This window comes from Canis lupus, chromosome 37 (genome assembly GCF_011100685.1).
Source record: "Canis lupus familiaris isolate Mischka breed German Shepherd chromosome 37, alternate assembly UU_Cfam_GSD_1.0, whole genome shotgun sequence".
In the NCBI taxonomy this organism is placed as follows: Eukaryota; Metazoa; Chordata; class Mammalia; order Carnivora; family Canidae; genus Canis; species Canis lupus.
The window spans coordinates 18,274,490-18,297,985 of record NC_049258.1 but is presented as its reverse complement, the minus strand read 5'-3'; the positions used below and the strand labels follow the sequence as shown (position 1 = coordinate 18,297,985).

At 37.9% G+C, this 23,496-nt stretch overlaps 1 protein-coding gene and 1 long non-coding RNA gene across 4 annotated transcripts in view; one reads left to right on the top strand and one right to left on the bottom strand.

The window, feature by feature from the left end:
- Positions 1-1,146: 1,146 nt before the first annotated feature.
- On the top strand, positions 1,147-23,190 carry LOC111094339. Of its 3 annotated transcripts, none has more exons than XR_005385332.1 (6): positions 1,147-1,237; positions 6,275-6,390; positions 9,875-9,939; positions 12,041-12,174; positions 15,747-15,838; positions 23,023-23,190. It is a non-coding gene; the product is annotated as an uncharacterized LOC111094339 (long non-coding RNA). The 3 variants fall into 3 exon arrangements; XR_005385330.1 differs by having other exon boundaries at positions 15,387-15,838; XR_005385331.1 differs by having other exon boundaries at positions 9,859-9,939; positions 15,387-15,838.
- Positions 1,968-23,496, bottom strand: part of CPS1 (carbamoyl-phosphate synthase 1) — a 120,155-nt gene continuing 98,626 nt past the window's right edge. The window contains exons 30-38 of the mRNA XM_038585639.1: positions 22,371-22,478; positions 20,646-20,735; positions 19,153-19,323; positions 16,549-16,623; positions 13,784-13,882; positions 6,178-6,237; positions 5,240-5,352; positions 3,797-3,926; positions 1,968-3,076 (exon numbers count right to left, since the gene is read on the bottom strand). Coding sequence (XP_038441567.1) covers positions 2,978-3,076; positions 3,797-3,926; positions 5,240-5,352; positions 6,178-6,237; positions 13,784-13,882; positions 16,549-16,623; positions 19,153-19,323; positions 20,646-20,735; positions 22,371-22,478 — 945 coding nt within the window. The 3' untranslated portion in view covers positions 1,968-2,977. The remainder of the gene's footprint in view (positions 3,077-3,796; positions 3,927-5,239; positions 5,353-6,177; positions 6,238-13,783; positions 13,883-16,548; positions 16,624-19,152; positions 19,324-20,645; positions 20,736-22,370; positions 22,479-23,496) is intronic.

The window sequence follows — 23,496 nt, the reverse complement described above, 5'->3', positions numbered from 1 at the left end:
GTCACTTGCAGCCTGATTCCTTTTGGTTGAAGTGTATTTTTTCTCTTCCCTGTGTACATGTGTTTAAATAGATGGATGATGATAATGCTGGGTAGATGGGTAGATAGATGATAGATAGATAGATAGATAGATAGATAGATAGATAGATAGATAGATGATAGATAATAGATGCATGATAGATGATTCAAAGATGATAAAGTAATAATAGAGGTGCCTGGCTGGCTCAGTCAGTAAAGCTTACAACTCTTGACCTCAGGGTCATGAGTTCAAACCCCATATTGGATGTAGAACTTACTTTAAAAAAAAAGTAAGAGAGAAAAAGTAAATGGGGTAAAATATTACTAATAGGTAAATCTGAGTAAAGAAGAGTACAATTTTTATTTTTGCAATTTTTTAAGTCCAAAATTACTTACAAAGTCTTAAAAATTTACATGTGGCTCAAACATATACAACCAAGAATCTGGCCCCGACTTCTGCCCCTTTCCCTCTTTCTCCACAGATACCCTGAGTTTGTCATATAAATTACTCATAATTTCCTCCAGTGGATGCCTTAAACCATTAGTCTCCCTAAGGAACTATGACACACTGTTCAAGACAATACATGAGGCCATCTCCCCCAGAAAAGTTGATCTCTGTAGGCAAGTTAAATCTTTCTTCTTTGTGAGAAATGTATTTTTTTACATGTTTGTCTTCATTATAAGACATTTAAAAAGTGAGACGCCTGGGTGGCTCAGTGGTTGAGCATCTGCCTTTGGTTCAGGGCATGATCCTGGAGTCCTGGGATCCAGTCCCCACATCAGGCTCCCTGCAGGGAGCCTGCTTCTCCCTCTACCTGTGTCTTTCCCCTCTCTGTGTCTCTCATGAATGAATGAATGAATGAATGAATGAATAAACAAACAAATAAATGCATAAATAAATAAATAAATAAATAAATAAATAAATAATTTTTTTGAAAAGACAAAGAAAGAGAGACTGCATTTTGTGCGACTTTGGTCATATTACTTAATTTTTACTTGCAATATGGAGATGACAGCACATACTAATAGGAATATTAGGGGATTAAGTAGGTTAAATCATGTAAAATGCTTAGAATGGCCTGAGTTATTATGGTGATGTGATAGTGATAAGTGGCACAGTGTCAGAAAAGTACTAGAATGACAGGAGGGATCACGGATCCTACACTAACCAGGAGGGGACTGGATCTTACACTAACCAGAATCTCACTAGATATTTTCAGGTGAATGAATGAATGGATGCCCAGGGAGTACATTACTATAATATTAAAGGGACGAAACAATGAAGGTTTCAACCACTGTGGTAACAAGGAGAGGAGAAAATGAATTTGCAAAGCCTTCATGGAGATCTATATCAAGTGGTAATCCCTTGACTGTGGGGTGAGAGGGGAGGCATACAACTATTAAGCCATCATTATCTTAGGACCTTCACAAAGCCCCATTTTAGGTGTTATTTCTGGAATATGGTTATCACTGGGACCTAAATTAGCACTATCTCCACCAGGCGATGTGGATCAGCCTTTGATGGGGTTTAAGTACATCTCTCTGTGTTGTGTGAGACATTTGTTTAAAAGTTTATTATATATATGTAGCAATCCTTAGTGTGTGGTTGTATATACTTGAAAGAGTTTAGATCAAAGATAATATATAACCATATAACAATGTGATAAATTTATTTTTTATTTTTTTATTTTTTTTATTTTGTGATAAATTTTTTAATGAGACTTATACACAGGTGAGGGAACAAGAAAAAAGGAAAAATATAACAGCCTGGGTGTTCCTTTTAATATTAATTTGCCCATTCATATCCTATATGACTTTATATAGAAAAAAGAAAAGAGACATAATCCTGGCCTAAAACTGTGTTTCATCAGAGAATTGAACTGATTTTATTAAATCAGTTAAATCAATGTTAAAAAAAATAATAAAATAAATGCAAGAATACAAACATACTGCCTCTTAATAGTATTTTATTTAAAAGTTTACAATTAGAGCACTTGTAATAACACAAAAAGTTTAAAAAGGACACAGTTTGCCCTGCAGGAAGGACTTTTCTTGTACGCAGAAGGAATGGGGGCCTTGTGCTTAAAATGTGTAGATTTCATAGTGAAGTGTGGGGCTCAGTAGATCAACAAAATCTATCATCTGAAGGGAATGGACATAACTTCCAAGTTATTCCAAATTTGGCAGGGGGTGGGGAGTCAGGGGTGGGGAGAGAGGGCATTAGTCTGAAGATTTCACTTGGCTCAGGTTAAAATCCAAAGGAAAATGAGAACAGAAAACCCCCTCAGTGGTATCTACCATCTGCTGACATACTCAAAAACACAAGACTGCAAGCCAGCATGCTTTAAGGAAATCCATACTTTAAAGACCTCTGTCACTTCTCAAATTCAGTACTGTGAAAAGGGATAGCGATATCCCTGGATGAGCCAGATAATGGAGAATAATTATCAAAAAGATACATTACACAAACATCATGACGAAGGGGTTCATAAATTAAATCTGTATTTCATTTTAACAAATTTTTATACTCTTCTTCCTTGTTGAAAATGTCCTGAGTGCGGCAGATGCTATTTAAAAGCAATGACAATAGTGTCTTGAAAGTATGTATAGTAATAGTTCAGAAGATAGAGTAGCAACGTTTTCTACCTTGATCATTGTTAATCAGCACCATAAAATGTTAGCTGCAAAAAAGCACGTAGGTAAGCTTAGCCCACCAAAAATAAGGCATTAGAACACAGATGAATTCTCATGAAGGACAAGTTATTTAGGCAGGAGTTTATGGAGGGTTTGTAAAAAGGGGCTGACAATAATTTGTGAAAGGAAAGAATATTAAGGCATAACCAAGTAAACTGAAATAGTTTGGTATCAATATTTGTCTGTATGGAAGATGGCTGGGATTCAGTTCTTTCAGATACAGTGTGGCTTGGGTTGATTTCGGAGAGAGCTGAGTGTCTATTTCTCTATGCCATTTTCCCAGCACTGTACTGCCTGTAGTGGAAAAGACTCTTGGAGTCCACATTGCGAGATTTCTGCACAGCTTCAGCAAAAAGTTTGGTCACCTGAAAACAAAAGGGAAGGAATCTTAGCAAACCACATGACACAAAAATGAATATTTAAGGAAGCTGGAGCAAACAATTTCCAAAGGGACATGTGATGAAAGACACAAAAGGATTTATTTTTTCGGGACTTTCTCCTATATCTCACACCTTACCATAATAGATTTATCCTGCTCCCCAACTCTCCAAGGGATTAAAACAAATTCAGGGTGAAAAAGCATGATGGGTAGAAAGTTAATGAGTCTTGAAGTACGGATCTTCTTGGTGGTAAATTTGATACATCATGTCCAAGTAGGGCTAAACATACCTCATGTGATCATTTTCTGTGAATTGGACAAGCGCTTGCATGATACCTGGTTCCTCAATTATCATTAACCTGTTGCTCTTATGTGGTGCCTTTCATTTAGAAACAATGGAATAAAAGTTTGTATCTTTATTCCATGTCACACCACACTTTTTATTTAAAAGATAATTGTATGCCTAATGAGAGAGCATGGCTCTCCATGGCTTTTGATTATCTCAATTGCTTGATCACCAACTGTCTCCGTTAGGCCATGACCTACCATAATAGCACCATTATTTTAGATTCTATTTAAAAATTCTTCTGCATTCTGAATGTTACAAGAAGGGGAGAAGAGGGATGTGCATACATTGAAGAGCACTCTTAAGGGAGGTGCAGAAATAAGAACCTGTACGTAGCTATATTTGAGGAAACAAACATACCTGGAAATTGGTGAGGAGAGGAACCCCACTGTCAACAGCTGTCCTCCGAATCACATAATTATCGTGGACAAACTTAGTGTTGTTATTGGGGAGGTTAATCACCAGGTCAATGCTGCCATCTCTCATCAATCTGGAAGAATAATCAAAATAAACAAAGTTTGTAGGTGGCCCTATATACTTTATAATTAGTTTTTAAAATACTAACGTAATTATTCTCTTACACCATTCAAGCCAGTGTCATACTGAGTCGACCACCACCTACCCTCCTCTATGCTTAAGGAGGTGTTCAAATTACACTCATTTGGGGGTTACAATTTTTTATCGTGTTCTTGAAAGAATTCTGGTGAGAGTCTAACTGATTAAATGGAAAGGGCTTTCTTTCTCAAATGCTATCTATGGAAGAATTGGCAATTTGATAGGTATTTACTTGTTTTACAAGGAGATTTTTTCCTCCAATATTGAAGTCCATTCTACCCCCATACGCCCAACTCCCGGATGAACTTTACCTCACTGCCTGCTTCCCAGTGCCTCTCAGATAACAGTAGGAGAACACAAGTCATCTGATTTTGAATTAAACCACTTCACATTATGTTGTGGGACTGCTACATGCACTAGGAGACACTTAAATGTCCAAAGCATGAAGTAATGCTAATAATTGTTTTTACAAAGTCCTAACCGAGTGCTTATAGCATCATTGGAAGTCTATTAAGGGCTGAACGATTTGCCCATCTTTTAAAAATTTGCTAATGAGTTATAGGTTGCCTTCTTGAGAGCCCTAAAAAAATGGTAGCTATATCCTGGAATAACTAAGAATTATCTCATATACCTATGCCATGTACATCTATAAGTGTGGATGTAATGGAGTCCCTAAAGACTCACGTAATGCATGAAAATAACATGTCTTACCAAATCTCATGACGACATAGCCTAAGGCATATAGCAACCAACCTGATCAGAGAACAGTAAGTTAGGCAGTTCAATGGATGGTGCTATCCTAATCACTCATCACAGCCTCCTGCATATAGCAAGTGCTCAATAAGTTGGGCTGATTTATTGTTGCACAACCTTGGAGAAATGCCACTAGCCAATCTTATACCTGATATATACATCTGTATATAATATAACTTTGATGTAAAATATAAAGTGCTGCATTACGTTCTCCACGTCTCTGATCTCATCACTGAGATCTTGGTGTCCATCAAGGAAAGCGACCTAACTAGAAAATATTTTGAAAGATGCTACGTATCACCATGCACACAAATATGTTATAGTTAACAGCAAAATTCACAAGAATGAAACTGAGATCCACAGATTTATTCATCTGAAATGGCTAAGAGGACTTTTAGAAGAATTACAATAGGATAAGGTGAAATATTTTCATCATATTGGCTCCCAAAGTTAATCCTCTAGCTGTGGGAGGATAGAAGTGTGCCCAGTTCTTACTTTCTGATGGAAGAGAGGCTGGGATTCTGGCCTTCCTGAGACGGCCATGCCACTGGGGTGGCAGGAACATTGTTGGCATTGAGCCAGTCTGACGTGGCTTCCGTAGCAAAAAGCTGCATTTAAAAGGGAAAAGTCAGTTACTGTATCACAGGGAAGGCTTTCGCAGAGCAAAAAAGCCTATTGGGATACACATGTCATTTAAAACATAAAGTAGAAGAAAGTGGTGTATATGAGAAGCAATAATACCATGAATAGAGATTTAGACTTGCTGTCCTGAGTCACGGACACTGAGTATGTTTAAAACATTCTAAGGAACAATTTAATAACCTCAATTGGTTATTCAATTGGTTATTGAATATTGAAATAACCTCAGTTGGTTATTACAATTTGGTTATTACAATTTGGTTACTACAAAACCAAAAAAGCTTTTGTAGAGGAAGAAACAAAGAATGATTCACGGCTGAGGATTCATCATCATCAGATCAATAAAGCCCCATGACCACAGGCCCACTCTGAGCCTTGGGAATCATTTTATTTTACTGAACCAGGCTTTTTGTAGAGGTATTCATGGCAAAAAAGTGTTGCCTATAACCGCAGCAGCTGAAGACTGTGACTTCGTATCGAAACAAGAAAAGGAAAAAGGAAAAATATACGGGAAATGCATTGAACCTTGGTCCCAATTCTGCGTAAACGAAACTTTCTAAGTTTGTAGCTGCCAACTTCTGTGGAGTTTATGGTACCTTTGCTATAACTTAAAACTGGTCTTTCTAATAATTTCATTCTATTGAAGTTTTGAAACTATCAAGTTAGTTAAACCTTTCAAGTTGAAAGGATATATTTTGAGCTATTTCATTCCTTAAGAATCATTAATATTCTCTTTTGTGAATAGATTTCAATGCTTATAGAAAAAAGACTTGAAAGAAATTAATATCGCATACCTTGAAGCCTTCATTGTGTAATTGTTCAGCCACACCAAGGAATCTGGGACGGAATGATTGCTGAAATTAAAAGAATTTAACAAAATTCACTTTCTAGGTGTACTGCAATATGGTACTCTCTGACGCCATCATGGAAGACGATGCCGTACGTTGCCGGGTGCTTTATAGTCAAAGGTTCAAAGGTGGCAAGTCCGATCCTTTAATCTTCCTATAGTGAGTAGGAGTTCTACTTACTTCCCGATATAGATAAGATGACATCCACACTGTTTTGCTCACTACAGTCTGACTTTTCACCTTGCTCTCAAATTCCTCCACTCCCTACTTAATCCACTCTGTCTGCAGATTAAGATCCACTCAGTCCTATGTGGATCTTTCCCCTAGTGAGGGAGAATTTAAAGACCTGGGTTAGGAGATCAAAACCAGGGCAGCCCTGCTGACCAGTCCTCCTGTTCAACCAGTTCTAATTGCTGAATTCTAACTGGTCCTGCTCTTAGGTAACTGGGCCCTGTCCTAGCAGCTTGTGCACACCTCCCTGCAAGAAGTCAACCATCTGGGACTCAATTTTGCATTACCTCTAAAGAAAAGAGTAAAAAAAGAATGGGCTCTAGAGTCACTAAGCTGCATTTCAGATCCTGGTTTTACTATTCATTTTTAGCGTGTTCTTAGAAAAGTTAATGTCTTTGAGTCTCCATTTCTTCATTTTTAAAACAGCAGTGAACAAAGTAGTGTATCTATTTTGGGGGGCTCTACAATAAGCTGTGTGAACTTGAGCAACTTACTTAACCTCTCTGTTGCACTTTCCTCACCTGGTAAATGGGAATAGTAACAGTGTCTTTGTTAAAGGGTCCTTGTGAGTATTCAATGAGTTGATTTATAACTGTCAGTATGGGAACTTAGCACAATTACTTGTCCATTGATAGCTCTCATTAAGTATTAATTATTATTATTAAAATGTTTATTTTGAAGACTAAACAAGGACTAGATTCCTGCCCCTGCACCCTAGTTCCCAAGCCTACTTGGGATTCTCTACTGGCCATCAAATTTCAAATACAAGCCAACTTCCTCCACACATATACCTTACTTCCAAACAGGCTTCCCTCATGTTCCATCTCACTGTTCAGATATTCTCTTAGAACTCATTGCTGTGAACTTCCTAGAGCCTCAGCTGGTCCCATCTGGTTTACAGGTCCTATTTTCTGTGGACTCCTGCACATTGTCACCAGAGTTCCACCATTCTGGAACTTACCTCCTTTTTGTGACCACAAGCCAATATTTGCAAGACCAGTGATCAGGGTGAAAGAAAAAAAAAAAAAAAAAAAAGCTAAGTGGCCTACCCAGAACTCCCTACCTTGACCTCATTAACTTGAATGTTTGAGAACTGAGCTAAACCGAATATGAACATCATACACAGTTAAAAACATATCTATTTTGCCTTACATGAGAACATTTTGGCTGTTTCCTATAACGTTTATAGATGAAATAATTTGGTTACTTCAGTAAATGTTTTATAATCTATTTAGAAACCATACTGGTAATGGCTAAAAAAAAAAAAAATCAAGGAGATGATCTTATTTCAGAGTCTCAGAGAAACTAAGAATTGCAATAACAAAACACATCAAGATCCTTGTACAATTTTGATAATGTTCAGCCCATAAAACCTCCTAATATTTACTTGCAGGGGCTTTCTGAGAACAGATCTAAATCCTAAGGAAAGACTCCAAAGACTATGTTCAAATATAAAATTCTTTCAGATTCAGTCCCTCTCAATCCCAGACCTGCAGTTTTATGAGAGGAAACTATTGGCAAATAGAAAAGATAAATGCAACTGGATGAATCTCAGCTAAGGCAAGCTCAGGGGTTATTCATGGACAGTCTTCTAGAGTACAAATTGTAACCATGCCCAGGATAGTAGCTTTTCATTCCTGCTTGGACCAACAGGAAGAAATGGGCCTGATGTGCAAGAAGCTCAAGGCTAGACATAAAAAAAGGAAACGAATAAGTACGAAATCAGAGTAATGCAGTGACATTAGGGCAACTTAATGAGGCATATGGCAGTCTCTTTAAGAATACGTCAAATAGAAGAAAAGGATAATCACTTTTCAAGTTTGATTCTTCTTGGAAAGCAAGGGGCTGAATTAGATGGCATCTTAGGTTTTCTTCATATTTTAGGGTTCCTTAAAATATAGCAAATATACATGAAATATTCTAAATGAACTTCTGAATTTTGTCAAATTTCCCTGATTTGGAACATTACATTGTGACCTGCTGAACACAGGACAGACTTGAGTAAGTGCTAGAGCACATTAGAAGAATCAATATAAAATTGTCCAACAGCTTATTTGTTAACTGATCCATTAATTGTGTATTAAACAAACTATTCTCAATTTCTTAAATTTTCCCCTAGCAAAATGTCATAAATAAGATATGGCCATGTGATAACATAACACTGAAACCATTTTCTAAAATATCATTTCAAAAAAATAAAATAAAATAAAATATCATTTCAGGAGCATCTGGCCGGCAAAGTTGGTCAAGCACCCAACTCTTGGTTTTGGCTCATGTCATGATCTCAGGATCGTGGGATCGAGCCCCGCATTGAGCTCCATGCTCAGAGCAGAGTCTGGCTGAGACACTCATTCTCTCTCTCTCTCTCTCTCTCTCTCTCTCCCCTGCCCATCCCCCCTACTCTCGCTCTAAAATAAATCTTTAAAAAATATATCGTTTCACAAGTACAGTGGTTCTCAAAATGTGGTTCCCAGGGAAACCAGCATCACCTGGGAATTTATTTAAACTATAAAAGTTTGGGCCCCACCTCAGATCTCTGGAATCAGGAACTCTGAGGATGAATCCCAGTAATCTGCATTTTAATAAACCCTCCAGGTGATTCTGATGCACACTTAAGTTTAGGGGTAGGAGGGAAGAGGGAATAGGGGAACAATCCTTCACTCATCTTATAATTTAAGGTGAAGATGCATTCACCTTGGCCAAAGTCACAATGAAAAATGTTAAGGAAGGAGTACCAGAATGTAATTTTTTTTCTTTGCTATTTTAAAGTAAAATAAGTCAGCAAGTCCTCTAAGACCCGCAGACACCAGTCAGAACCTCATTATGGAGCTGTTTCAATGCTGTCCCCCAAGTGGAAAAGATAAATATCCGACATGACAGTATTGGCAGTTCCCAGCCAGGGAACCACTCTGCCTTCTGGTCTGGGGTGTTGGCTTTCATAGCCACATTATAAACTTCTATCAAACATGTATTGAACACTTGTGACACATAAAACAGCCTCTCTACAAAAAGAAATTACAGCTGTCAGCTTGCATCTGAGTAGCCCCAGATTTAATAGCTGATTGAAAATACCTGGGTAAGAAACCATTTGTTACTAAAGGTGAAAAGTACAAGCTGATTTATTTCCTGAAAAATGTTTATAAGAAGGAAAGTCCTTTAAAAATGAAAAAAAAAATATACATATATTTCCTCCAATTATCACTTTCACATTAATCCAACTTCTGGCTCCAGAACAGAAAGCCAAGTTAATACTGTGTGGTGCCTGTGGACTCTATAGGGACGTCTGCATCGACAACTGTATGGTTGTTCCTAATAATTCTGTATTGAAGATAAAAGGTTATTCATGTCACTTGGAGTTGTCTTTTTCAAATAAAATGCTTGCTTTGTGTTTCCGAGCAATGCTGAAGCGCAGATGTCAGGATGGTGCTCGCCACTCCACAAACATCACTGAATAGCCCAATCAGAGGGGAAAAAACAGTGAGTGCTCTTGATCTACTCTAGAGTAAATCATTTATTGTTAAAGGGTGTTCCAGAAAACTTCAAAACAAGGCAGATTGCCTACTCATAGCAACTAAAAATAAATCCTGATGGGATGAAAGGAAGCTGGAAATATTGCAGGAAAATCAAAGATGATTTTGTTGCCATAAAATCTACATTATGCCTTTCTTATGTTAGGATGTGAGCCTATAGAAAGCCTCGTGTTAAGAGACTTAGTGCATGTAATAGTTGACAAGAATCCTTTGACAAAATCTAAATCTTGATTTTTCCCCTCTAAGTTCTCGTTATACACAATTGATGTTATGACTATTTCAAATTCCTTGGGTAATTTGTCCCATAGGATTTAACTCTGGGAGGGCAGAAGCAGAGGCGCTGTGTATAAAGGAATAGGATGGGAAAGAGAAGAGAAATAAGAGGCTAGGAAGACTGCAGTATCACAAATTAGCATGTGTGGCCCCCTACACACACACACACACACACACACACACACACACACACTATTTACTAAATGCTGAGAAGTGGCTGATACTTGCTAGTAAGAAATTACTATTATAAATATGTGTTAAACTATCAAAAATAAGAAAAAAAAATGTTTCCTGGCTCAGGGTCACTTTTACCTCTCTCTCCATAATTTCTCTTTTCTCCCAATTTTCTCTTGCAACCTATTGTGAACATTAATGAGTGAAGGTATCTTCAATTAAATCCTCATGTTCATAGTGGGAAGCTGGGTCAAGGTGGGGAGATAAAACGAAAAGGCCTTTCCCTCAAATAAATGGGACAGGTACTATCCTCCTCACTTCTCCATGAAGGAATAATAAAGCAAATTAACTGCAGTGGTGCTGGCTACCGGTGCTCTTCTCCGAGTTAAGTCTCTACAGCATCAGGCTAAATGAATGATTATCTCAAGTCAAAATGCAGTTGTGGATTTCTTTCTTAGAACTTCACTCGATAACTCAACTGGATGTGTTCCTTCGTATTTACTGGCCCTAATGCCCATTTGTATGTCAGCAGTATTTTTTTAGGTCCTTCTCAGTTCTGACTTTATATATTTGAACAAGTCCGTATGAATTATTCTGACCACACAGAATCACATTAAATAGAATGATTAAAAAAAAATACAATGCATACTGAAATGTGGAGACTTAATTACTTTGTTCACAGTTTCTATGAAGCTTGGGTAAAAGGTGGAGGTTAGATTTGGTCCCATGCTATCTAAGACACTCAGTGATATTTCTAGCCATTAATGCTCTGGTTAGTATATCCTGTCATATTGTTCAGTTAAATTTATGACGTTACATTTTTAAAAATCACTCTCAATGAAAATCCCCCAGATGGTAACAGAAAGGCTGTACATGAACTGCTGCCACTGGCAGCTCTTCCTTGCCGCCCACATAGAGTAGGTCAGAGAGTGACTCTTACCTATCTCCCACTGATCAATTTTACCACCGCTACAAATACTGTATTAAATACAACTTTACAATAAACGTTTCTTTAAATATGCTTTTAAAACTCTTTAATTAAAATAGATACATATCTAAAGCCCTAACATTGTGCACTTGCAAGAAAAAAGTTCTTTGGGCAGAAGAACCTCATTCCTTTAAGAAAATTCTTTTTACCCTACAAAACCCTCTTTTTTTTTTTTTTTCACCTATAAAGCAAAAAATTCTGTTCACTGATGCCAAAATCATACAAATATTTTATAGGGATCGAATTAATTTTTGCTTAATATTTCCCTGCGGCACTAGAACCAAACAAGGCACAATTTTATACATCACTGCCTCTTAAACTGGTATTTTAAAATGTTAGCACTATTATGATTAGTTGTGAAGACGGGGACTAAGGGCATGGTCTCCTCTGAATGCCCCCAGGTCTCACATTAAACTTTAAGCCATCACTGGAAGTTGGGCAAATACTCTCATACTTGTGACTTAATAATACTTAATACTCATTTATAACATGATGAGTCTCTCATATGGTGTGATGTGTCTCCAACCTGCCATTAAGCTTGACGATTCAAGTCATCTTGTTAGCCTCTGCTCTAACTGTTCTCCATCTCCCTTTTGGCACCTTTATAAAGCAGAATTCCAAGTTGATCTTTGCAGAAACTTCTCCAGAGCCACTACCGATCTAGTCTCCAGAGTCTAATTTGCTGATATTAAGACACCCTAATGAGATGGTATCTACAATAATCACCTACTGGCTTGAGAATACCTGGTACTGCTCTAATTATATTTTTATTGATTTTTTTGTAACCATGCAGGGTTTGGGCTTATTAAAAGTACAGCAGGGGTGACCATCTATTGATTTTATAGGACCCAAGAATTCCTAACCTTAAATGTAAGTGAATGACCAGGTGGGAAGCATTTAGTATTTTTCAGGAAAATTTATAAACAGAACAGTCTGTACATTCTTGCAATAATTATTCCAAAGAGTAATCGAAGTTTCTTGGCTATCATTTTGCCCTGAGATTTCCATTTGATTTGCAAAAATATACCAATAATGGCCTTTTCATTGTATAAAGATATTGTCTTCCAATTATTTCACCTTGCTTTGACTTAGAAGACTTACCAAATAATAAAATTCAAGAACCTCCCCAGTATATTGTGGGCTCTGCTAACTTTCTAAAGCCCATTAAGCTATTTCCCTTCAAGGACTTTCAATCAGTCATGGAGTGAGAAAAATCTCTCAAATAATGTCCACGTCTTCTTCGGCTTTGGATCTTTGACATTTACAAATGGTCCTTGACTTAAAAAGGTCCAACTTTGCAATAGTGAAAGCAATACACATTTGGTACCAACCATACTTTGAATTTTGATCTTTTCCCAGGCTAGCAAGTAGCAGTATAGGACGCTCTCTGGTGATGTGGGCGGCAGCAGCTCCTAGTCAGCCACATAACCATGAGGATAACCAACCCATACACCTAACAACCATTCTGCTTTTCACTTTTAATATAGTATTCAATGAATTACATGAGATATGCAATCCTTTATTACAAACAGGCTTTGTGTTAGATGATTTTGCCCCATTGTAGGCTCACATAAAGTGTTCTGAGAACACTTAAGGTAAACCACACTAAGCCATAATGCTCGGGAGAGTCAGTATATTAAACTCATTTTTGACTTTCTGACATTTTCAATTTATGATGGGTTTATTGAGACATGACCCCACCATAAGTTGTGGATGATCTATAGCAGAAGTTGAAATGTGAATGAATGACTATAAGGAAGAAAGGAACAGAGGTCAGGAAGGGATAACATAGCTTCAGCTTGGGATGTGTTGGGCTTGAGACATCCAGAAAGGGGTATCCAGAAGATAGTTGAAAATAGGGGATGACCGAGAATGAAGATTTAAAGGTGACAGTTATGGATAGGACAGTGAATACCACAGACATGAGATGGCAAAGGAGAAAGTCAAGAAATAGAGACAGAGACAGAGAGAGAGAAGGAAGACGTGAGACTCCCACTTTACGGAAAGCTAAGGATGAAGAATGAAGAGCAGAACATATAGAAAAGATAGAACCAAGGAATAGAAGAGATTCCTGTTTAAGGCATCCTAAGTCCTTTTCAGAACAAATACCCTTTTTACTAGAGACTTTTTCTTTCTGTTCATTTTATTTATGCACTTATTTATATTGATTGCTACAATGGAAAAAGGGCAAAACACAGGGAACATATAGAGAACAAGTGTCCATTTTTTCTATTAGTTGCTGTTTTCTTTAGTGGACTTAATTAAGATGTCTCCTCTTTTATTCCACAATTAAGGTCCTTTCCCAGCCACTCCTAGCATGTGCCCAAGGGCATGCACACAACCACACACCACTTACCTGGATTCCAATCAGGATGCCCTTCTGGGGTATCTTAAACCCTGTAGAAAGCATTGCCTTTAGGAAAGCTGTATGAATACCTTCACCAAAGCAAGCCACCTGTTTAGAATAAATTAAAAAATAAAATAAAAGGAAAGCAAATCCTAGTCAACAGCTCTTACCAATAAATAAATACAAATGGAAAACACTTTACTCGTAGAGCCCTTTGCTAGATTTTATTGACTTGCCCAAAGACCATGCAGTCTGAATTCTGGAATTAAAAAGCTTGCCAGGGCAGATGTATCTTATGTTTTTAATTAAGCATAATGAATGAATAAGCAATTCTTTCTCTCTCCAACAACACTCCATGGAGTAACATAACTGGATTCTACTGTGAGTTATTTGGATACAAATCATAGTGCCTGGTCCATAATGTGGTAAGTTACCAAATGTTAATATGAGTTAATGTTTAAATAACGGAGTATATTATGTATGCAATGCCACAGTGCATGAATTCATGGGTCAGTAGCACAAATGCATAACTGCTGATCAATTGGTTAGGAGTCATTTCATACGGCTTATGAGAAAGCCTTCTGAGAAATTCAATAAATCCAGGAAAATCTCAAAGGACCTTTTTAAAAAAAATCATTTTCATAAAATGAACCGAAACACCCTGCTACTAGTTCTAAATACCACAGCCAGATGTAAACAAACAAACAAACAAAACAAAACAGAACAAAAATCCAAACTAATGTGTAATGTCAGGATACACAGAAGTTTCATCTCGGGTAATTGTGCTGCTATATGACTACAAGTCAAAAATGGACACCATAATGGTAGAACAAGTGGTATATTTGAGCATGATGGGAATAGATCTGGCCATACATATCATCATTTGGCACAGGTACAGAACCACCATTATAGTAAATAACACTGATGGCTAAATTCATTCTTTAAGCAAATGACTCCCTTATTGTAAAAGGGATGTTCTCATAACTGTGACCTTCAGCCAACCCCCAGTCCATGTTGCTTTTCCCTCTACAGAGAACACTATCTTTGACCAATTACTGGCCAACTAGCCTAAGTCATGTCACCCTCAGTTAATGAAACCCAAATTCTATCGACAGGACCAGGCAATTTCTTCATAAAAGCAGACACAACAATACACAGGTTTCAGCAAAATACATAGACAACAGTCAGGTTTCTACAAAATACATAGAAACCAGCCCGATATTCAAGTAAGCTTTTGACTAACATTCCCACCTTGCCACTAAGAGAATAAAATACCCCTTACCTAGATCAAGAGGTAAAGGTTAATTTAATCCCTCAACAAGCCATTTGAACACTGAAAATGTCTCTTTGAAGCATACCTAAGATCTCACTAAGCTGGAATTATTATTCTGATTTCAGTTATGAAATCAGGCCTTGTAGCATCACACCCAGTGACACCTGGAAGTATGACTCTAATAATGGAAGAAGAATTATCTCTATATTTCTGAAATAGATAAGAACAAAGGTGAGCTGAGCTTCTAATTCTTTCATATTTTCATAGTTCAGCAACTCCAATAATGTATGTCTGGAAGCAGAATGGACAGAGGCACTGAAAATAAGTTTCCCACACTAGAGAAAGCAGCACAAAGAAAAATATCTCTCCCTGATCTGAATCCTGGATCTGCTGTAAACACGCCTGCTACCCGGTGACCGTGGGATCCAGATGAACCTGAAGAGTATCTCCTTAAACAGCGGAGAACTGTAATGCAGGCCCCTCGTTTTAAAGCTGGGTTTTCTCACCTATTAAATTAAAAGCAGCAGCAAAGGAGCTAAGATAAGGCAATCTCCAGTCCAAATACAAACAAGATAGCCATTTATTCCTCACTGCCTGCCTTCCTGTCTCACTTGACTTCTCATCACAGATGTTGCTTGTAACCAGGCAACCACATAAAACATCACGTATTTATTGTAATTAAATATTTTCCCTTTTCAGGTGTTCCTTAATAGCAGGAGGAAACAATGATGCCTCACAGTCTGATGTTGCCACTCTGATGTGCACTGATGAGAATCTGAAGGTTGTATCTAGTAAGTCTGTCAAGGGCTAGGTGATTCATAAAATGCCCTGACACTGACATGTAGGGAACTTTCTAGAATCTGACAGCTCTCTACAAGAAACACAGTTCACATTCTTAAAGAAACCTTCAGCTGACAAGCATCCCAACACAAGTGAAGAGGGACATCCAGTGGCCAATTCCATTATAGGTTTTTAGATAGTCCCCAGGAGATTCAAGCTGCTTTGAAAGTTGTTTGGGGATTTTGCATTTATCTACCGATTCCACAATGTTTAGGTCCATGATCTTTCTAATGCTGTACAGTCATTCTACATACTGCTAGTAAAAATCCAATGATCTAATTTCATAGCAGCAAGCAGATGAGGAGGCTGGGGGTGAGAAGTGCCGTTGTAGGAAGACCTTAAAATTTAAAACAGAAAGACCCAGGAGATATTTACTTAGACATCTAAAGAGATATTTGGAAGCTGTTCTCAATGTGTAATGTGAAAATGAATTAGGAACACATATATTATATTCACAAGTTAAATATAAGTGAAAATTAGACTCTGGTCCACAGAGGTCTCAGATTCTTCTTTAGTTCAAAATTCTTAGACCTACTCTGATAACAGAAGTTTCTGTCCCCCTAATACTTAATAACTTACTTACTGTATTATACTCAGATCATAAAACCATAGATTTCAAAGTAGGTTTAATGAAAGTGTTCATGGGTCATTAACTAGTTACCTCTCCAGTGGAAGCCATCTCACATCGCAGAATGGGGTCAGCATCCCTCAACCGGGGCCAGGAAAACATTGGAGCCTGTCAGAAATAATGGGGAGGAAAAATATGTGAGAGAAAGGTATAAAAGGAATAGGAGAGGATAAATATATTTAGTGAACCATCTCTCACAGGATTCATTTAGGCTATGGTAGACACATAAAAAATCTCTTTGGTCCAAGCATCTGACTTGAAAAATAGCTTTAAAACCCTGTTCCAAGAATTCCTTGAGCTCTTGGCCAAAATCTTGGGTTAAATAATCACAAATTATTTCTGTAAATAGGGCCCCTGTGACCAGTCTAGGCCAGTGTTTCTAATCTGGCCTACACATATTCTTATTGGAGTGATTTCAAACAAAGTCTACTGGGCATTGGTCTCCCCAAACACTGAGTTCAAACACATTTTTTTCTTGGTAGGCCTTTGAAACATTCCTCTTCTTTTTCTGATCATTTGAACTTGCAACAGGCAACCATGCCAGAAATGTCTGTCTGTAAGCTGACTTCTGAGACATTAAACTGTTGTTGACACCTCTTAAAATGCTTTGAAAAACATTCTGCTTGGGAACACTTTTGCCCAGAACTTTCATGTGAACTAGAACATAGATAGGAGTGTTTCTTTTTCATTTATTTTATCAGTGCAATTCACTAAGAACCAAATCCTTATTTCTTGCGTCTCTATCCGTTTGTCTGGTGTGGACCATTCTTCCTTTGATTCTGGTACCCTCCTAAGTTATCCTGGGAGTTCTAGCTAGGGGTCATTCTTAGTCAAGTTATTATACATTTCTGCACTCCATCTTTTCTGTACCCTCATCTATGGACATCTACCCACCTCACTAGTCCTATGTTAAGAATGAGTAGAAATAAGTAATTCTTTTTTAAAAAGTCAAGAATCATATACAATGGTAATTAGGAAGGAAGTAAACTGGAAGATACAGTGCATGTTGAAAAATGAATATCTATCCATCAATATTGTTTTTAGTTGGATATTGTTTCCTATACATATGTATGTGTGTATATTTCTGCGTCTATGAATTAAAAAAACATGAATTGGAAATTTATATAGGGAATATCCAGTGGAAATATTTGTCAGAGCCTTCTACTTGTGGTCTCAAACAACAACAAAAAAAATCCTATGTATTTTTACCCATGTATAATTCTCACTGAAAACTTTAACAATTTATGCTGTATTATAGTCTCCAGGAATAAACTGCCACCCTTCCCTAATATAACAAGTGACATTCCATTGCAACGCACTACAAAATCAAGTCATCCTAAATTATTAAGTTAAATAAGATTAATAAATACTTTTTGATTTGTAGCTTCAACTTATTAAAGCTACCACTGTAAAAGTCAGAAGTCAGAGTCTCAGCTATAACACAGTTATGTTTGAGATCACTAGTACCTATAGGAATGGAAATCGTTTGAAGGCATCCAAAATATGTAAATGTTGCATAAATACATCACACAATATAAATTGATTCCGTTGTATGTTTTTTCTAAAATATTCAAACGTATTTATATGGTATCTCACTAATCCTCATGCTAGCCCCGTGAAGTAGTTAAAGGTCATAAATATACATACTCTGTGCATGGACATACTGAGGCAGCTGGAGGAGCACAATGGTTTTATTATTAAGGTATTATGAGAAATATACATACATATTGGAAATCAGTGAGCAAATCTTAAACCTTTTTGGTCAACCCTCATAAAGATGCCATGAGTTTCATTACCTTCATGGCACCACCATGAATGGTAACTGCTATTTCAACTTTGCAAGTGGAAAAATCGTGCTGCTGAATAAAATAAGAATGAAGCAAGGTGGCCAAGGTAGGCTAAAATTTAACCGACACCACAGGGTAACACTTTTACAAGATCCAGGCATTCCTGACATCTTGGCATAATTCAAAAGGGGCACAATTCAAGCCTTATCCTAACAAAGTATGTCCAGAATTTCTGTTTACCAACTAAACTGACACCACCATGGATCAGCTGCATTAACATCGTTCATAATTTACTCAGCTAGTTGGTTTTGAAGTTATGTAATTCTAAATGATTTTTTTGTTATTTTTGAAAGAGATGAAAGTTCATATAAAGTTAACCTGTTACCTGTGTGCACTACTCAAAGGAAACATCAAAAATCCGTAGTCCAGCACTTTAGTTAAAAGGTTTATAAAGTAACTTAAAAAAAAATGTTTTTTTAATTTATTTATTCATGCGAGACACAGAGAGAGAAAGAGAGGGGGGCAGAGACACAGGCAGAGGGAGAAGCAGGATCCATGCAGGGAGCCTGATGTGGGATCTCGGGCCTCCAGGATCACGCCCTGGGCTGAAGGCAGCACTAAACTGCTAAACCACCGGGGTGGCCTTTTTTTTACTTTTTTAAAAAGTTTTTCTAAGTAAGCTCTACACCAAACATGGGGCTTGAACTCATGACCCCCAGATCAAGAGTCACATTCTCTACCACTGACTGAGCTAGGCAGGTACCCCTCAAAATTATTTTTGATGAAAAATTATTCCTTTAATTTCCTTGAAACTTAAAAAAAATGGCTAATAGATTTTTTTTAATGTTACCTTAATTGCAACATAGTCAGCAGGAATTATGGGATGGTCCAATGTGGGAAGAGGTTTCTCATCAATGCTCTCTCCAATCATCACCTTGGTGGCCACATCAATGAAGTCTACCCCCAGTGTCTTGGAAACAAAGGGGAAGGATCGAGAAGCTCTCAGGTTACACTCAATCACCTGGAGAGATAACAAAATCAAAAAAAAAAGACAAAAGATGGTGAGAGCAAAATGACAACATATTAATATCCTCCCTTTCCTGGGGGTCTAGCTGTTTTTCCCCAGGACTGGCTCTTTTGCTGGCGTCTTGCTTCCCCTCCCACTGCTTACACATTTGCTAACCAGTTTCTTATTAGTCAGTATTGTTGAATTCTGACTTTTTTCCATCCATTTCCCACAATTTCATCCCCAAACACTGCTGATAGATCTTAATGCAGAACTCAGACAATGCCACATCCCTACTGAAAAACCTTCAGTGGGTTTCCACTGGCCATCAGATTAAAGTCTAGTCCTTTAAGGCTTTCTATTCTCTTGTCTCAATATGTCTATGTTATCTTATACCGTTTCCCTGATCCCAATTTTACTTTCCAAGTTTACCTTCCACTATTTCCCTAGAAAAATGATCTTGCTAAACTGAATTGGTCATTAACTCCTAAAATATGCCAAATTTTCTCTTAGATGTTCTATGTAAATACAATGTCCTCTCTCCCTTCCTTTACTTGTCAAAATTCCAGTCATTCCTAAGACCCAGCTTAAAATTCAGAATCTCCCTTGAAAGCCACCCACCAGTATATAGTACTCAAGTACGTGTTCAGGCACACACATGTGCATGTATGTGTGTACACACACACAGAGACACAGACTAGCAGATATGCTCTCTCTGTTCTATGACTCCAATACGATGTATTTGTACATTCCGTCCAGCAGCTATTATACTCTAACGTATGTTATAGGTATCTACCAAGTCATCTTCCCAGTCCTCACCAAATTGAATCTCTTTGAGAGCGAAGATTGTTGTGTATACATCTTTATTGCCACCATATGATTTCACATAGTAGATGCTGAACCAATACTAATTACTGATTGGTTACATTAAATAGACTCAATTAATTAAGACTAGTCTACTTGATTTAACAATTTTTTGTATATAAATAGTATCTAAAACTTCAGTGTATACAATTTATGATTATTCAACATATTCAGATTACTTTATGATAGTCACTGTGTCCATCTGTACTATACCAGGTGGCAGACAGTGATCCTCTTTCCAGTGGATCAGAGAGCTTTGCAGAACTATGACTGATATATTAGTGTCACCAAGGGCCTCTGCCTTCAAACAAGGCAGGCTTTCTATGCTGTACAACAACCTACCCTCAGACATGAACAGCTGTAGGAGTTTCAGCTGCTCTGTCTGTGCTCACAGAGAAGATCACCAGAAAGACACAAATCAACATAACCGAACACAGCAATGCTGTCCTCTCAAGCACCTTGACATTTCTTACCAAGACATCATTTCCTTTGACAAGAAACTGGACGTTGAATGGGCCGGAGATGGCAAAAGCCTTTGCAATCTTTCGGGTAGCATCTTTCACCTAGATCAAAAGGACAAAGATATAGTGCTAAAGAGCATACCTTGGTTAGAAAACACAAAGAAAACACCTATTACTTAGATTTCTTTAATTTCTCTTTACAGAGAACTACACTTCCATAATAATAGCAGTCATAATGGCAATAATAATAATAATAATAATAATAGAAGCCACTAGTAGGCATCTACCAACAAAATAATAATATGTACTAAGTATTCACAATAGACTAGCAAAGAAAAGAACAAATAATTTTACACAATTACTTTTCTGCCAAACGTCCCTATCTATCTGCCTCTGTATATACTGGTTTTACTTTGAGGACTAAATGGAATTCTTTCAGTCTAGTTGCTTCAGCATCAGAAACTCCAGTCCAAACTTCCTGTCAGTCTCATGACCTACCTGCTGAGAAGAGCAGGCCCTGATATTACCTGGCACTGCAAAGAGACCAGAAAGATTTCTTTGATGTGTTTTTCTGCTGCCCTGGACTCTACATGGGTAGATATTATTGTCAGAAAGAAATTATATTTCCTTGCAGGGAGGCTCTGCATGTCACATATACAAATCCTTATATCCAACCAGAGCCAGAAGGTATCCGTGCAATGAGGGGCCACGGACAGCAAGAAACCAGAGCTCCTCATTCTTATTTTATAAGAGTGATTCAGCAACTTAACTGGTTGTAAAAGGCAGTAGAGTCCATGGCACATCAAACTCTGCAAGGTTTGGAAAAATCTGAGTTCTTGACATTATTTGTACTGATATGATAAACTAAAACACGCTTGAAATCCAGGGATGTTGTTCACTTAGGCAGCTGGTGTAATGATCTTCAGAATCCAGCCCAGTGTCCAGTTAGCCAGACAGTCCTACCTAGATTCTGATGGCAGGATATTGGTAAGGCTCACCAAAAAAGCCAAGCCTGACCTAACATACCTAAAGAGTAAAGGAACATTAACATGAATTATTTAAGATGATGGTCTCTGAGACCACCTAGCAGCGCATATTGAGTACTGGGGCATCACTCTCGGGAAGATCTTTAAAGCAATGGCTCCAAAGAAGAGGTTGAAAGCAACATATTAGGATGCGCTGGTTTGAGATGAGGGTAAGGGTGAGAGTGAAAACTATAGGTTCCAGAAGGTTCCTACGTGACTGCTGCACACCTGCTTCTAATTGAGAAGCATAGCTTTAAATGCAGCTCACTTGAGTGGTTCCCAAACATTAGAGTCATCTGCAGCAGTGTTCTTCAAAGGGGGGGGGGTCCCCAGACCAACACCAATAACAACAGAATCACTGGGGAGACTTGTTAAAAATACAAATTTGAGGGCGCTGCTCAGAATTACTAAATCAGAAGCTGGGGATAGAGTCCAGCAATCTGTATATTAGCAAGTTCCCTAGTTTGTTATGGCAACCTGAGGTTCCGTACTGAGGTTCAAGAACCACCATGCTCGCATACAGCCAAGTGGGCTCAAAAGGGCAGGAAGGAAATCGTTATCTCTAAAATACCCAGCAGACGCAGAGCAAGAAAGTTCGCCTCATACTTACATTTCACTTGAGCTATGACCTACATTGGTACCTAGTTAAAAATATAGATATATATTTTTTTTTTTGCTTTTTCCCCTTTCACTTTTATTGATAAATGATGACCTTTTCAATGGCTCCTTGGCTGATGGTTTGTGTGGGCAGCATCAGAGTAGCATCTCCTGAGTGAACACCTGCATCTTCCACATGTTCAGAAATGGCATGGGAGATAACCTGGCCAAAAGAAGATTTTAGAAAGAGTTGTCAGGCACCTACTTCAATGAAGCTACTGCTTCCCTGTCCTGTCTCTTTCCCTGCCCCAATTCTAACAGATGCCTGGAACACTGTCAAGTTACTTTGTGCAGTCCTCGATGAGAGGAGTACAAAGAGCTGTGCAGGCATGTAGACTTCACCATCTCCCTGCGCAGTGACAGACTGCCTCTGGGGCAGCAGGACAATGGCTGCACTGACCTCCCTCCTCCATTGATTAGAATGGGGACAAATCATAGGAAAAGAGAACAACTGAACTATGTTGACTTTTAGGAATGAATAGGAAACTAAAGCATTTGGGAGACACCAGAGCAATCTTTATCTTTTCCTTCTAGGTTAGGTTTTAGACACTGGAAAAGAAAAGTTAGGAGGGGGTAATGCCTAGCAAGGGGTATGTATAACTTAGGTGGACCAGAGAGAAGACTTAAGATCCAGAGCAAGAAATTTTTAAATTGAAATTTGAGAAAGAAAGGAAGCAAGAATAACATATCTTTCTCTTCTCTTACAGGTAAGGAAACTAAGGCAAGATAAGAAGAAATAACCCAAGTGCATGTGACTACTGTATGGCCAAGTCAGATTTGAAACCCTTACCTGTCACATTCCAAAGTTTATGGTCTCAATCATCATAACCTGAATGTTAACAGTATGTGTGTCGTTGGGAAATAAAAAGCTCACAGTGGGGGAGAATAATTGGGTAACCGTAAAAGACTTAAACAAATTACAGAGATGATTTGTTTATCAGATTTATAAATGGCTTAAAGCAGAGTGACATTTGAGTCTCCTGCTGTCACTTATGAGCTCTGTGACCTGGGCAAGATATTTTATCTATCCAGCCGTGGTTTCTGGTAAGGCAGTACTAACAATGGTATCTTTGTTTGTAAGGATAAAAGAGAACACATACCCAATGTCTGACCCAATATTTAGTGCATAGTAAATGCTCAAATTTGTCTAGGAATGGGGAGGCAATACTCCCACTGAGCTC